Source organism: Notothenia rossii (genome assembly GCF_949606895.1).
Source record: "Notothenia rossii genome assembly, chromosome: 4".
Classification (NCBI taxonomy): Eukaryota; Metazoa; Chordata; class Actinopteri; order Perciformes; family Nototheniidae; genus Notothenia; species Notothenia rossii.
In genome coordinates this window covers 33,477,324-33,494,645 of record NC_136902.1, presented here as the reverse complement: position 1 = coordinate 33,494,645, position 17,322 = coordinate 33,477,324, and the positions used below count along the sequence as shown (strand labels likewise).

Here is a 17,322-nt window from a genome sequence, read left to right as displayed (position 1 = left end):
ACACACAGAATATCTCCTAAATAGAAAGAACGCAAACAGATGCAGTATGTCACCAAACTCCGAAAGACTGATTCTTTTGTTAGCATCATGTCATTGACTGCTATTCAAATAATGTATTGACAATGGTTATATTCATAACTTGAGATGAGTCATTGAGTTAAAAGCTGGATCGAAGAAGAAAATGGCCCTTTGTGTAATTTCCTCACATCTATCTCTTCAATTACTCTGTGACGGTGTTTCAATCTAAGCTCATTATGACCAACAAATGATTGTATATGTACAACAATCTATGTTGCTTTCAGTGAATTTCTTGCAAATTAATTGGCAATTTCTTATGAATGTTTTTAGCAAAAAAAAGAGACTGAAACAAGAACTATTGGGCTTCATTATTAGTTTTATTTATTCAAACATCCTTTTAATAACTTTTAAACCTGACAATATAAACCGTTTAGTTTTTTTAAAACCCTGGTAAAACCAGTCACACGTTTACAAACTGTCCCTTTAAAAAAATAATAAATCTAAATTGTTTTAAGTTACTTTGTTTCGATTTTAAAGTCAACCTCATGACAGAACAGATCCTGTAGCAGAAATAATTAGACAACATTTTGTGAGGTTTCAGCCAACAGCCATGAATAGTGATAATGTACTTCCTGATTGGAGGATGAGAAATGAGTCATACGACAGAGGAGTTGATCAAAACACGCAGATGAAGGGTAACGCAGAGGAAATAACCGTGTAGATCCATTACGGTCTGACCGAATGCAATTAAACTTAAAAATACAAACACTTTCATTCATTAACATTTTTCTGTTGCACATCCGAATTTGTAAGGCCATCTTTGAAAGGATACTGTATACAGATGTTCCTATATTCCTCAGTAGCTTAGCCAGGAGTGTAAATGATAAAAAATATTGTCTGTTACTGTCATTAACTCCAGAATATCCTAGTTTATAATAAGACATAAGCGCTGAGATGCCAATGACAACAAATTGCAGAGATTTGTTTTTAAAGTAAGAGACGTCTTACCAGTGTGTATAACTTCCAACTGATAAAAGCTTTGTCAGGATTATCTTTTAAAACGTTAAAAAACAAGGTGGAAAATAAAGTTGGCAGGTGAATAAAAAAAAGTGTGGTGTTTGTTGTTGTAATACCCATTTTGACCACAACAGGTCGAAGTGCACTACTAAAAACATTGTGTCCCATTATTGTCATGACTCTTTGACCAATCTTTCTATTGGTTAGAAATATATTTTAATTGAAGTTTAAGAAAAATAAAGGCTTGCCGAAATTAATATTACAACACACGTTGATCATTTGATCACCAGTTTTAAGATTTAAAAGAAAATAACAGAATAGTGATTGTTGTGATTTCTTCACCTGGCAAAACTACCTTTTCTCCACCCGTTTCAAACAAGAAACACTTGAATCACCTTCTTTGTTACAGGAGAGAAATGGTTTTCCTGATTACTGGATGTCCCCCCCCCCCCCCGACAACTCCATCTCAGGGCCTCCGTATTAGCTTCGGTAATAGCTTATACAAAACATGTAGCCTGAGAGCAGTTTCCTCTGTGACACTCCTCTGCCCTGAATCTAAAATCAGTATGCTTACACCTGCTGTGAAATAACATCTCAACTCCTTTAAAAGCATCTGTGATATGTTAAATGCCATTTTCAGCATCAGTTCAATTAAACAGCAAAAGCAATATGTTTAACAATATGTCCCAGTTTCGAGGTGCAAAAACATTCAATCATTAAGGTTTCCCTTCTGAGGTCGTGCTAAATCCCAAACAGAAAACAGCAAGCCTCCTCCTTTACACCTCAGCCTTCAGTCCAACAGTGTAACATCACAAAGCTGCAGGACGCTCCCATGTTACGACAGCACACAGCAACGCAGCGTTAATTAAAGCTAAATGCCTTTGTCAGCTTGGAATGTGTGCCATTCCCTTTGAAGAAAGAGCTTTCTCTGTCCTGCCTCTGAAACGGGGACAAAGAGTGCTCGACGTTCAGCTAGTCACTCCTCTATCAGCGTCCGAACATGTGACTCATTCCATCAGCAAGTTTGAGAAGTCAACCTTTTCTTTAACTGTTATTGCATTGGGCAATGATCAGCCCTGTTAATGTGAGTATAAATCCAAAGAAAGAGCAGGAAATATCCACGCCTAACACAGGAATTCCCCTGTTGCCCGGCTACATTGTTAAATGGCACGAGTTATCAGCTGCTTATGTAACAAAGAGAGAGCACCATCTGATGTGGTCTGCTGCTTGTGTGTGTCGGCATGAAGCATCCTGGACTGTGCAGCGTCACCTCACAGCAGGGGAGCGCTGAGGGCGTGGCCGGAGGAGGGGTGCCTGTGCTTGGAGCGCGTGGTATTGGAGCCGCAGTCGATGTATCGGTACGCCTCCAGGCTGTTCTGGGACGTCCGCACCATGTATGAGGTTTTTACCGTGGTTCTGAAAACAAGCGGAACGATACATAACTTAAAACCAATTTCTGTCATCACCACAATAAAACCAAAAGACCACATCATAAGGCGCTTTCACACCAAGTACTTTTCCCAGGAATAGTTCCCGGAACTTAGTTCCCCAGAACTTTGATTACCTGGACCTATCTAGTAAATTAGAGTGGCGAAGTCACGCCCATCTACTTCCGGTCCATGGGACCTTATTTCGGAAAAATTATGTATTGAAGTCAATGGAGAGAGAAAAAGTATCTTTCGATCCCGTTTGAATTGTGCCACGAATTACATATATGATGTTTGTCAATCTTAAAAAATTTCCATGTCAAAAAAGTCAGTTTTTCGTAAAACTGTTGAAATATAAGACTATGAAAAATACGCAACTAGAAAGACTACAAATCCCAGAGTCGCGTAAGTGATGTCATAATTGTTTTCCTCCACTAAAATAGAGATAGCTAAGATAACGTTAACAAGATGCCTGTGTGCTTAGTACCAGGTTGTTATCATACCATACTTGCTCGTTCTTTCGCTTCCCGTCTGATGAAAGGACCAGGAGTGGCTGGATCAAGTTAGCTGCCTAGCTAGTAGCTAGCACGTTAGTTAGCCTTAGCCTTGTCATTTTTACTAGCCTTATCATGAAGTGACATTAAGTAACCCAAAATGTTAAACAGTAAGAGTAGTAGTCATATTTCGTGAACCCTTTGAAGAGTACTGTCACACCGGTGTGATCATTCTATAATATACCATTTAAGCCCGGGGGAGAAATGCTAATGCTACATTAGCATCGGCGATCTTTTCTACTTCACGCTATCTGCACAAATGGTTGACATTAAACATTAAAAAATCAGGCTGTTCAGAGAGAATCAAAGGAAGGAAGGCAGGCAGGCAGCTTTGCATGACATTCGTCTGGACGTGTTTCATTGTGGTGATAGTGAGGGTAGTCAATCCCTAGTTTAGCAAGACAGTAGTGACGGCCATCCTGGTGACGTCTGTGTTGTTGTGCGAGAGCAGAGATGTAGTTCTTTGAGCGTTTTACGACAAACATTTTTTTGGGGGCAAAATTATCTTTTAAATTGACAACCATCATTATGTGTAATTTGTGGCACAATTCAAACGGGATCGAAAGATAATCTTTCTCTCTCCATTGACTTCAATACATATCTTTTCCGAAATATGTCCGATGGAGGTCCACAGGAAGGGGAGGGACTTCGCCACTCTATTGCCCAATCCCAAATCACCCCCTCGACCCTACCCCTCCCTGATGGAGTGAACTCCGTCTGTAGCCACACTCGCAGCTGAATGAAGTTCCCTCCATTAAAGGTTAAGGGTATGAATACAGCGGCAAGCTTTGGGACAAACTCCCCTCTCTCCGGCAGAAACAGGAAATGCCGTAACTGTGTAACAACGGTTTCAAATCAGCATCTCTTAGACAAAACATTTAAATTAATAACTCAAATAAAACTCCAAACACCTTTAATTGTGTTACTTTTTTTGTAAAGCTCTTTTAGTTTTAAACCTGATTTTTGCAACAGTCTGTAAATATACACAACTTTATAATAAAATGCACACATTTACCTTTTTCTAGACTATACACAGGTATGATCCTAAGTTAAAACAAATATGAGGTTATCAAGAGGTTGTTAACATCACAGTTTATCAGTGGATGTTTGCTGGAACTACTTGTAAACAGCGTGTTTCCTGATGGACACACACAGTGTTGAGACCGGTCAGGTAGAGACCGGTCTCAAGTCAGCACCGCTGCAGACTCGCTGTTTGAGGGCTTGATAGCCCACTCCCCCTCCACACCGCTCCACACTCGTTGGTTTGGAACAGCACTTAATATGGCGGACCCTCCGCGCAAAGTCGAGTAAATCCCCAGAACGCCGACAACTCCTCAGCACTCCCATGTTTTCTTTTGTGTTGCCATAAGTTATTCTCTCTCGCGGGGTGCGCGGGGCTAATGCTAATGCTAATAATGCTAATGCCACAAATACAATGGCGGCTTCACAAAAACATTTCAGAGTATTACGGGGCGTGGTTTGCAATTCGCCCAGCAAATCAGAAATTGGAACCTTTTTCTCCCCAGGAAAGTACCTGCTCTCTAGGGACTGAAAAGGGGGGGAAAAGGTTTGCAAAAAAAAGTTCTAGTCCTGGGGCCGTATTCACAAAGCATTTTATCTTACCGCTAGGAGTGCTCCTAACTCGCGCTAAAACATTTTACGTAGGAGTTTTTTCTTAAAAGTGATTCGCAAAGCCGCTGAGACCTACTCATACTAAGGATAAATCGCTAAGAGTGACGCGCCGTTGCTATGGATTACGTCAATTCTCGTGCATGAGTTTAGAAGCGGTCAGTACGCTGATTGGTTGTTCAGAGCAGGCGGTCTTGGTGAAACTCATCCGCAACATCCCACAAACGAGCCAACTAAATCACAGAAAAACAAGGAAATAGCCAAGGCTAGAAATGTATTCCTATCAAAGTTATGAACAGTGCAGTTAGCAGAATACACGCATGATGACAAGTTTGTGCAGACCACGATAATGACGTTGTATATGCACGTTAAAGAGAGAGAGCAAACAATAAAAATACGTAAATTGCATTAAATCAAGGAGGCAATTAAAAGCACCCTACAAACTATTATCCAATGAGCATATTTCCAGCACTTAAACACTTTCAATAACAGCCCATACCGCCGTTCAAGTCCCCCTATCATGATGAATGAAAACAATCTGCGTGTTGATGGAATGTACTTTCTTTCTATTGACGAACACGTCCACATCTTTTGATGGCGCAATTCTTTTTAAGTGCGTCCCGTCAATAGCATACCTGCAATTGCCATGAAGTTGGCTTTGATCCTGTGTAGTTGTTGATTGTCCAAAGGAAACCGGATAAACTGTTGGATGATATGTGGTCTAGAGAGCGCGTTGATGGTTTGGTTTATGGCACGGCTGACTGATGGTTGCGATATTCCTAAATCGGCGGCATTGCAAAGTTGCATTTTCCCTGTTGCTAAATATCGTAGTGTTGCCAAACATTTTATTTCCGGACTAATCGGGTTATTCCTGTTAGTCGGGGATGTTAATGCATCCCGCACTAATTCCACAACAAGTGTGATGCCCTCACGATTTAGCCTATATCTCTTGATCAATTCACAGTCTTCCATTGTCTCCAAAACATTTCGTCTCGCAGCCATTTTCAGATTCTTTGTGAATAGGTCTTACTGAGTTAGGAGTCCTCTCGAGGACTTTTAAGCTCTCCTAAACTTAGGTGCTACTTTTAGGCCTAAAATACTTTGTGAATTGCTCTTAGTGAATAAAATTAGGAGTCCTAAATTTAAGACTGACACGCCCATTATGTTTAGGAGTTTCTCCTAAATTCGCCAGTTAGGAGCTACTTTTAGCCCTAAGATCCTTTGTGAATACGGCCCCTGATCTTTTTTGGTGTGAACGCAAAATCCCAGGAACTATCGGAACTATTCCTAGGAAAAGTATTCCGGTGTGAAAGCGCCTATATTTACTTTTCTATAACTTTCTCTTGTCTCGTCATTAAATGAATGAGAAAATACTGAGTAATGAGCCTTTTATTTATTTTAAATCATTTTTATAATGTTTACATATGTTATCCATTATATTACCGCTGAAGAATGGTTATTTTTGTAAGTAAAATTTGCATATTTTACTTGGACCTCTCTTAATAATCTAAATATTTGTATTCATATTTTACATTCGATTATTTTCTTGATATTAATATTCATTCTTTTTGTATTAAATGGAGCTAAAATATAACTTTTACATTCTTATTTAACTTCCTGTATTGTATAAATATTTCTATTCTACTATTGTTTTGCATGTAATATTAATATGTTTACATGGAGCAACTGACACAAAACCCAATTTCCCTCTGTGTTTATAAAACATTCTGATAAGCCTCTTCACAGCGCTGCCACAGTCCAATGTTGATTTAAAATGTGAAATATCCACCTTAAAGATGAGGCTTTAAGTCGGGCACAGCCCTAGAAAGGATGCTTGTTTATTCTCTAAAGCAAGACTGTGATGTCCCTCCTTGAGGAAGTGGCCTGTGTGGTGACAGCGTCTCAGTGTTACATAACACGACACAAGTGACAGCTGGCTGGCGGCTGATAAGAAAATGTATGATGGTGCAAAATAACTAACAGTTACTCAAGTGTTTCATTTGGACAATTGTGACTGAAGTACTTTCCTATTGGACTGTTTGCTGCTACACTCCACTTCAAAAAGGTTCTTTAACACCGCAGCATTTCTCTGACACCTGTAGTTACTTTTTTTCTTATTGTTTTATTTTATTTTGATTTAGATTTAGAACTGAGCCATAACGTTTTGTTTTCTCATAACAATGGAAAAACTGTATTGTTGATTGATTTAGTATTTCAATGTTCCAAAAAAATACTATTGTGTAGGTAAATGATATAAAAATGATGAACCTTATACAGTTTTTAAATATACTGTACTTTTACTTTGATGCTGATTGTACTACCTATGGAGTATTTTTACACTTGAAAGATCAGAGGGCAACATCTCAGTACTTGTGAGTTTGAAAGGTGAAGAGGAACTTACTGCATAGAAACAACAATGTTGTGGACTTTTATGCTGGGCATGGTACAGAAGGCGCTGAAAAAGAAACACAACAGAAAATATTTCAACTGGAATAAATAAAAATCACATTTAATTCCACTCATTGTTTCTTTGTGTCATTTCATGAAAAAATGAAGGTTAAAGGGGCACTCATACTTTAAATGTTCAGGTCGATGAAAAGTAGATCAGACATACTTACTAGACGTAGGGGGCGCTGCTCCCGATCTCCACACTGACGGTGTAGTTCACCTGCAGGACACGGACACAAACAGATCAACATGCTGTTGTAACTTCAGTGTTTATCAGTGAGATAAGGAGAAAGACATGTACACATAGCTAGACGTTTCAAAGGGCATGTGTGGTAAAAACACAACAAGGTAACACAGCTAAAGTGCAACATCAAAACTATAACATGAGAATAATGATGGACAAATGATGAATCCCTCCTTTATCGTAATATCAGTCAAAACAATCAGTTATGGTTCCAAATCGTGTAGCCATCTTCTGACTATGTGGAACATGCATTTCAGAACAAAACATATAATTTTTGCTTTACTCAACAAATCGAAGAAGTTATTAAAAACCAAGAAAATTTGAATGTTTTGGTCATACATATTGGATTCTTGTAAATGTACCACTTTAATGATGGGTGGGAAAATATATCATCATTACATCAACATCCAGACTAGATAGTGTCGAAGATTTCGGATATCTTAATAACGCACGAGTGTCTTTACCTGGTTTTAAAGGCTGGAAGTTGATATTTTCTTTATTTACCCGACTATTCTAGCTATATTTCTATTTGTCTTCCCCATTTAGCCATTGTCTCCACATAAATGTTGATTACTTATCAAAGTTGTGTAAACATTTTTGTGAAAGTAGCCTACCGATGGTCAACCCTACAAAATCGTTGCTATATTGATATTTAACACATTGTACATGATAGGCAATGGGACGGGACAGCTGTAAACAGTGGACCAATCACCACAGAGCCGGCCAGCTATCCAATGAGAGCAGACTGGGCTCTGGTTTCAGACAGAGGGTGAAAAGAGGTGCTGCAGCACAGGCAGTATGAGAGAAATAAAGAGCTTTTAGATCATTATAGCACATGAGATATGTCACAGTAGAGACACAATATACAACTTTGAACCTGAAAAGGAGTTTAATAGGGCCCCTTTAAAAAAGGTCCCATGTCATGGCCATTTCTACTGATCATAATTCCATTGTTGAGGTACACTAGAATTGATTTATATTGTGCAATTTTCCAAACTTACATTGGTTTCTCGTACAGCATCTCTGTATAGTATGTGTATTCACTCTCTTTCCTAAACGGTAAGGCTGCTCAATTAATTGTATTTTAATCGCGATTACGGCTTGCAACGATTACGAAAACAACGTAATCGAAATAAAACGATGTTTTTATTATTACTTTTTTTTTAGGTTTTTTTTTCAGTTGAATTATACTTAAAGCTCAGGGCAATCAACTGTTAAAAACATACTGTTCAAAAAAGATTTCTCCAATAAATGGATGTGTTCAAAGTCAATGAATAATCGCAATTACAATTATTGAACCAAATAATCGAGATTATTATTTTTGCCATAATCGAGCAGCACTACTAAACGGCTTGTTGGAGCTCCAGCCCACCCCCTCCCTATGAGCCCACTGTGCTCTGATGAGTCCACCACTGTTACAGCGGAACAGCAGTGATTATGTGTTCCAATGGTGTTTGTTAGCAACCAGAAAATGACACCAGTAATGACAAACAGATGAGAATGCTGCGTGGGGTCTGTGTGTGTGTGTGTGTGTGTGTGTGGCTCCGCAGATTGGTCCATTTGGTCGTCGTTACGTCAGAAAAAAAATGGAAAAAGAGAAATCTCCAACGAGGCGTTCTGGGGCAGCATAGACAGGTATTTTCTGTGTTAGAGTTGTACTCGCTACAGGGTGTACTTTGAGGGTCTGTGACTTTGCAGACCGTTTATATGCATACAAATCTACATAACACACAAGGGGACGGGTAATAACCGGAAAAGCATGACATGGGACCTTTAATACGACATCATAAGGCGCTTTCACACCGGAGTACTTTTACCCATACTTTTCCCGTTTAGTTACGATAGTGCCTGGAATTTTGCGTTCACACCAAAAAGAGTACTTAGTTCAGAGAACTTTTACCCCCATTTTTAGCGCCTGCTAGAGAGGTGGTACTATCCTGGGGAGAAAAAAAGTACCAATTTCTGATTGGCTGGGCGAATTGCAAACCACAACCCGTAAGACTCTGAAAAGTTTTGTGAAGCCGCCATTGTATTTGTGGCATTAGCATTATTAGCATTAGCCCGCGCACCAACAGAGAGAGAATAACTTATGGCAACACAAAACAAAAAAATGGAAGCGGTGGAGATGAGGAGCTGTCGGCGTTCTGGCGATTTACTCGGAAGGGTTCCCAGCAGCTTCTACTGAAGCCAGTCCCCAACTCCGGGGACTTCGGGTGGCAGTATATGCCGTGAAGTGGTTTGTGGCCTGCCAGTAAACCCAAAGCAGAAGAAGAAGTGACGTCAGCGGCTTCATTTGCGTAAACTTCCCTCAGGGAACTTATTCCGGTGTGAACGCAATCTGTACTTAGTTCCATGGGGGTACTAAGTACTGGCACACATACCTCATTCACACCAACGGTGTTTCAGGGCAGGCTCGGAACTGGAGCTTGAAAAGCACCGGGTTTCCCTGTTCACACCGCAGCGGAGAGGCCTCTTAGCTCCGGAATCCGGTTCGTTTCAAGCACCAGAAAAGTGTCCGGCTGGAGCAAGAGCACTGCATACGTCACGCTTACGTCGAGGTGGGGGCAGGAGCAGATCAACTCCTAAACAACTACAAAAAGCCGGCGTTTTATCCAGTTTTTACACATCGATGGAGAAACTTAACAAGCAGCAGTGGTCCACTGAAGAGACCAGCTACCTACTGGAAATCTGGTCTTCCGAAGAGGTACAGAGGAAGCTGGAGCACAATCTGCCATTGTTGTCGTCGGTGTCAGCTGTGAGGGGGGTTTCCGCGCGGTTTGGCTTTATGAGGCAGGCACGCAAACGGTTACGTCATGACGCAAACGATTACGCAATGACGCAGCACCAGTCGGACTCTGGGCAGTGTGAAAAGAGCCGTAGCTAAACCGAAGAACCGGTTCTCAACCTGAAAAGCTCTAGCACAGAGCTTGAACCAGAGTTGCGTTGGTGTGAATGAGGTATAAGTGCTGGGCACTAAGTACGGCAAAGTACTTGGTGTGAAAGCGGCTATAGTCAACAATATGGAGGAAGGCCGTGACTACAAGGAAAACACTTTTCAGTATGATCCATTTATTTATTTTGGCCAGAAAGAGTAATATAGGATAACGTCAGCCTTCTTCTTTCTGTTCAAAGTCAGGAATAGAGTTTTTCTTCTTGCACTATTGAATAAAGTAATGCTGATTTTATCAGGAGAGTTATGTAATAGTGCTGTGTATTTCAAACAGGCACACCCTGAGCATGCTTTACAGCAGGGGTAGCCAACGCGGTGCCCGCAGGGGGGAAATTGGTCGCCCGCATGCATGTTCTAAAAATAGCACAAGTCACCATGGAGCTCCGTCTAAAAAAATTATTGAATACATTTTTATTTTTAAAATGACAATATTGAATATAACATTTTAAAAGCACACATTTTGTATGTACATATGTAAGTGAAATGGAGATTTGGTGCGTGAAATTGAACTCTGACCCCAGATAGGTTCAGAGTTGAACTCCACGCACCAAATCTCCGTTCCACCACACACACACACACACACACACACACACACGGTGAGGATCTCAGCCTGCCACTTACGTTCAACCAGAAAACGTTAGCAGTTAGCAAACAGAGCTCACAGCTCCTCATATCTTTTCAGAAACTGGACAAAAGTTAAACAAGTACAAACCACAGACTGTCTGTGTCATGGCGAATACAGTCGCTGGTTTATTTATGTCTGTAGGCCGTTGTTATGAGTGTGGAATGAGCATATACAACGTTAGCTTAGCCTGGTCGACCCAATCTCCATTCAGAAAACAAGCATTTTAAAAGGTTTTTCGCCTGCCGTCTTGTCTGCAGACTTGTCAAGCATTAATTCATGGTTTTTACTAGCCGGTATCAGTATGTTGTTACTTCGGCATCATTTAGAAACGTGTATTACAATTTAATCACGGTAAAATATGTTCATTCTGTTGTAGTTGTAGCTCCCGAGCCAGCGCGTCTTGTTTGAATGATGCGAGTAAACACAGCTGGCAGCAGCGGTGAAACTCGAGCGAAGTCGCGTCCGGTGTGAACGCAGCATTACAACGACCCCTGATAGATCTCGCGAGAATGTGTATAAATATAGATACATTTTCATAACAAAACAATGGGGTTGCTATAGCAATGGTAAATCATTGTTAATAATTATTGTGAGGAATCAGGAAGCAGTGTCTCAACCAATCACTGGTGTTGATTGTGCACACAAAATGCCTTACCTAAAACCTAAACCTCTTCTGTAACTAACACTAACTGATGAGGTGTGTGTACCTGTCTCTGGCTGAGCGGCAGGATGGTGGTGACGTTGTTCAGCTGCTGGTTTCCGATCACCATCTTCATGTAGAGGACCTGACAGCTCACACTCTGCACCAGCACCGAGAAGAAGTTCGGGTTGCTCAGGTTCAGAGTGCTCTGTGGAAAAGGAAGTTAATAAATATTAATAAACAAAGAAGGAGAAAATTAGACTTTATCATAAATCCCCATTAAAGTCAAATCAAGTTAAATGTTGTTTTGACAGGAAAAACACATCCAATTTGCCCATCTAAGAGAATACAAATGCAAAAGATTAGCATTTTTATGTTTAATAAGGTGTATTAGTTACACCGACCTGACATGGGTTTATAATATTATGTCCAATTCATTTGTTAGAGCCACAATGCAGTCAGGGTTATTATTTCGAGTCATAATTTGATAAATGATTTAATGATGGAAAATGATGTGTTGCCGTGTTGAATATGTTTTGATGAAGTGATTGTTTATTTTATATCGTAAATATGATCTGTTTCCGTGTATCTTCCGGTGTGTATTTAAGTGAGGTAATTGAGTACATCCGGCGTGCTCAGAGACCTGATGAGACGGGGAGCGGAACAGTTTTTCGACCGCAAATTGCCGACAGAAATTAGTGTTGCAAATTGGACTGCAAACAAAGTATAGTTTAGTTTATATAGGAAAGCATACCGCCGAAATATTGTTTAAAGTTTTGTTATTTTGAGACTATTTAAGTCAATACTTTTTTGTTAATAAATTACATCTTTTTGACTGAAACCTTCGGCTGCTTATTGTTTTGGATTGCGTGTCGTCAACCCCGCTCTATAGTGGCAAGAGGAAACCCTTGATGCCATTACATTACATTGCTCAGGTTTAGAGTGCTCTGTGGAAAAGGAAGTTAATAAATATTAATAAATAAAGAAGGAGAAAATTAGACTATATCATAAATCCCCACTAAAGTCAAATGTTGTTTTGACAGGAAAAACACATCCAATTTGCCCATCTAAGAGAATACAAATGCAAAAGATTAGCATTTTATGTTTAATAAGGTTTATTAGTTACACCAACCTGACATGGGTTTATAATATTATGTCCAATTCATTCATATAAACTAGGAGTTTAAAAACTCTGTTATTTACTACAGTTTAACAAAACCATAAATATCATCCTCAAAAAACACATTTAGAGTGGGCCCATCATGCTATATTTGAATAATATAGTGTAGGACCATACCTATAAAAGGCATATTTATACTTTTTATTTTTCAAAATACCAAACAGATCATGCATTTTAGCCATTCCTCATTTCGCTAAATTTAACACTGTCTTTGCATGGGCTGATTCTGTGAGAACAGCACCATCTATAGGCCTGGCTTATGTACTACAGCGTCTCCAGCACTTTCGAACGGCAATGTCCGTGGCTGTCTCCTTCTGATTGGTGGAGTTGGCCCAATAGCCGTAGCGCCACTTCTGTGACGTCACAGAAGTGTTCAAATCTGGATCAGTCTGTATCAGATCCGTTGCAGCCCCTTTTTTAGAGATTTGGGTATGGAGGAAAACAGAGAGGGTTGTGTTTTCTGACACTTGGTGAGTTCCCTGGAACACCGGGGACACATATTCATGTATAAAAGACGTACAAAAAAGTGCATTTTGCATGATAGGTCACCTTTAAATGGAAAAATAACATGTCTGAACACAAACATTTCACGACTGAAACCCAGACAGGCAAGTCGTGGAAAAACATTAAATTGACTTGGTTTAATCTGAATTATTTCCTGTCCTGTGTACATCTAAAAATAAGTGTAACTTGTTAAAATACTAGAGCTTCGCTACTTAATCCTCAAGGATTAAAGATATTCATGTTTTCTTCCAGGGGAGTTTTAGTGCCTCCATTCTAAAAACACAAGGTACATACATTGAGTTTTAGCATAAGACGCTACATTACTGTCTTTCTTTTGTCTATAAAATTATTCTAATCTGAGCATGTCATGTGAGAACCTCCATGAGGGTGGAATGAACTGCAGGCCGGTTGTATTAGACAGTATGCTGCATGTATGAGAGAAAACCTACCGTCATGTTCATTAGGACTTTATCTTGGAAGTTGTCGAAGCGTACGGACACAGAGTGTATCCCATCATCCACCACGATCACAGAGCGAGGGAAGAGGAAGAAGGCCACCAGGGAGGAAGCAAGGAGGCACAACACCACTGACAGGACCACATACAGCTTCCTACAACACCAACACAATGATGTTATCTCAAAGCTTGAACACACCAGGATGAAATGTTTGTAATGCAAAAACATACATTCGAATTGACATAATTAAATGAACAGCAGGGAAACAGAAAAACATGATTGTTCTTACGTTCTTTGGGGTCGTAGCCTTTGGTCGCTGTATGGGATCAGTGCAACCAGTTCATTCACTTATATAAAGTAAGAGATAAAAGGTCATGTAACATATTGATAACTGTTGGTCTCAAATCATAGTATTGAATAGGTTAGCACAATTTGGAAAAAATATCTTATTGCAATTATTTTTGACTGAAATTGCAATGGATTCGCAATTTTGGATGATAAACACATTTGAAACATTATTCATCATCAAAAAATGTATACAAATTAGTAGAGAGTTGTTTTTTTAGCATGACCTGTATCAAACAACATGTTTTATTAAGTCTGTAGAATAGCAAATATTGAAGTAAATGTTGATAGATTGTGCAGCCCTAGGTAAACACAAAGTCTTGCGAGGACATTGAAAATAATAAATGCTAAAAGTTCCTTTTAGATTATTTAAGTGTCATCAAATGACATTGGTTTGGGCTCTTAAATACTAGTTTAAATGACATGAGCAGTGTTTGTAACATGAACCACATACCATTAATACAGTGGTTCCCAAACTGGGAATTTGAATACAAATTCAAGTTAGTAGCTATTAAAAAGGCATAAAAAGACAGAAATGTATAATTGTTTCTTTAATAGAAATGTTTCTTCTGTCCGTAAAGTGTCCAAACCAGGCTTTTCTGGATAAGCGCATTTTTAAAAACAGTCATTGTCCATGCCGGTTTCAGTTGGATTATTTGTCACAGTTGCTCCAATCAGATCGGTCTCCTCCATTTTGTAGATTATTTACGACTTTTGAATCCACATAAACACATCGACAAAATCCGGCTTACTTTGAGCATGTGTTTTAAACAGTTTAATCCCTTTGTGAATTGTTTCCACTTGCGCCGCCCTTTAATTTCTTCATACAGCGGGAATCCAAATGAATTAATCCTGAGTCCAATAACCATCAAAGTCACTCCAATAGCGCAAGGTGACCAGATTTTCAAAATTAAAACCGGGGACATTGAGTTTTGCGGTCAATATATCATTAACATATCCAATTTTCTTCACTGTTAAAGAAAAAAGGGGGACAATTCTGGTTTAATGTAATTCGAACATTTGAACTGTTGGATACAAACAGAAGGGAGATAGCTCATATATGAGACTTCAAAGGTCTTTTATTCTGAAACTGTACATCAGATTGTCCAGATTCTCTCCGAGTGACTAGATGGGGTGTCCTGCTATCACCCTGGAGTGAAATAAGTCTTTGATAATTTGACAGTTTTTTGTTTATTCTTGTATAAAAACAGAAGGACGATAGCCCATATATGAGATTTCAAAAGTATTTTATTTTGAAATTCTTCATCAGATTGTCCTGATTTTCTCTGATTGACTAGATGGGGTCTCCTGCTATCAACCTGTATTTGATTGATTTCGAATGACTCTTTGATTATGGACGGTTTCCACTAAATAAATAATAATCAAAATATAGATGGACAATAGATCTAATTTGAGATTTTAAACAGCATACATTTTAAATTGCGGTTCAGAAAGTAATGTTATTTTAGGAGTGTTGTGAGATGGTGTCAACATCAATTGAAATTAGTCACCCAGTGGAAATGTTAAGTATACTAACATTTTACATTCACTCAGTTAGAATGTGGTAGTTATACGTAGTTTGTTTTAAATTATTATTGATCACATTATATAGTACATATTTCTTAATTTAAGCTCCAGTATATATGAATATGTTTGGTGTGTTCTTTAGGTATATTTGTTATTGACCGAATAAACGCTTTTATTTTGAAGGCAGTTTTTACAGGCCTCTATCTATTTTATTCGCGCACTGCAATACAATGTGCGGGCTGGCTTGACTGTGTTTTCTGAAGTTGGGGCTGGCACGACCACTGTCTGTTTACCCAGTGTTTCCTGACATAAAACGTTTTATTTCACCTTGCTATGTGTTTTTAACGTATATTAAAAAACGGGGACATTTTCGGGGACAGGTTCAACCGGGGACAGGCCAATAGAAAACGGGGACTGTCCCCGAAAAACGGGGACGTCTGGTCACCCTACCTTAATTACGCTTTCATCCTCCTTTAACAAAATACGTCACATTCATCCAGTTTGTGACAGTAGTTGTAGCATTTTTGAGACTTTTAAACTTTAATTACCACTTTTGCGCGCGCCCCCCACCCCTCTCTCTAGTGTGTGTGTGTGTGTGTGTGTGTGTGTGTGTGTGTGTGTGTGTGTGTGTGTGGGGGGGGGCCGCAACTTCCAACAGGAGTCATTTGGGGGGGGGGGGCCGTGGGAAAAAAGGTTGGGAACCCCTGCATTAATAGACATGTCTGCCCAGTGCTTACCGCACATAAACAAACTGCAACTAAATATGTTCAACACTTTTGAGACTAAAATTGGATACATAATTGTGCTATAATTCTGACGTAAGGCACCTAAGCATAAGCATAATTCCAGGCTATCTTCAGTGATGTATAACGTTGCTTCTACTCACCTGAGGGTATCCGCCCGGTGCCTTGGCATGTCGGGCACGTTATGCTGTCCCTGCCTGTGAACTCAACGTAGGGGAACTGAGCTATGTCCTCGCGCCGCACGAGCCCGTCCAGAGAGTCGTTATCGGAGTCTTTGTCCTCTCCCTGCCGCGCGGAGCTCTGCCTCTCCGGGAGGAGCGACAGGCTGCTATCGCTGCGAGACCATTTAGCCCCCATGGCGGATTAAGTTGAGTTTCCCATCGACTTGCGGTCTACAGGTTGATGAGAACATCCATAAAGACAGAAAATATGCAAGGAAACTGACGCAGGAGCGTTATGTCAGCTGTGGTTTGCGGATAATGAGCTGTGTCCGCCGGTAATAACCGAGAGTATCTCCATTAACTAGAATCAGCTGACAGTCCAAATGTAAAGTTAGCTGAATGCAATGTTGTCCAGGCGTGGCGTAGCTAGCATGCTAACTAATGGTCCTGTTCTACAGGTATGCTGTAAGCTCCTAGTGCCTGTATCCACCTGCAGCGTCAGTTAGCTTATTTGTACAAACTGTACTTACCTTTTAGACTGAACAGTTCAACTTTGCTATCCCAAAGTCTGCTTTACACCATGGTTTACAGCAGTGCGCACTCACTGCTTTCTGTCAAACAAGTGTCCGTTCATGTTTTGTTGCCTTCACGTGCCCTGCGTAGCGTACGTTCTTCTTCCATCTACGGCAGCTGTATTTCTGCATCCATCTGGATCAACTATTTCCTTAATTTGCATTCTAGTGGTTAGTATAGCTTAAATTACGTTATATCATCTTTATGGAAGAAACACAATTAAATGTAATATGTCAGGCATGCAAGTTTGGCTTTTTATCCAGTTGTTGAAGAGTTGCAAAT

The 17,322-nt window shown here is 39.8% G+C and overlaps 1 protein-coding gene across 1 annotated transcript; it reads right to left on the bottom strand.

Annotated features, from left to right (window-relative positions):
- Positions 1–374: 374 nt before the first annotated feature.
- LOC307036917 (transmembrane protein 106C-like) lies at positions 375–17,157 on the bottom strand. Its single transcript, XM_079677566.1, has 8 exons — positions 16,998–17,157; positions 16,450–16,698; positions 13,981–14,038; positions 13,686–13,845; positions 11,620–11,760; positions 7,264–7,313; positions 7,047–7,100; positions 375–2,451 (listed from the first exon to the last, which is right to left on the bottom strand). Exons 2-8 carry the CDS (start codon positions 16,661–16,663, stop codon positions 2,307–2,309), a joined length of 822 nt encoding a protein of 273 aa, XP_079533692.1. The 5' UTR covers positions 16,664–16,698; positions 16,998–17,157; the 3' UTR covers positions 375–2,306.
- Between the last annotated feature and the right edge of the window lie 165 nt (positions 17,158–17,322).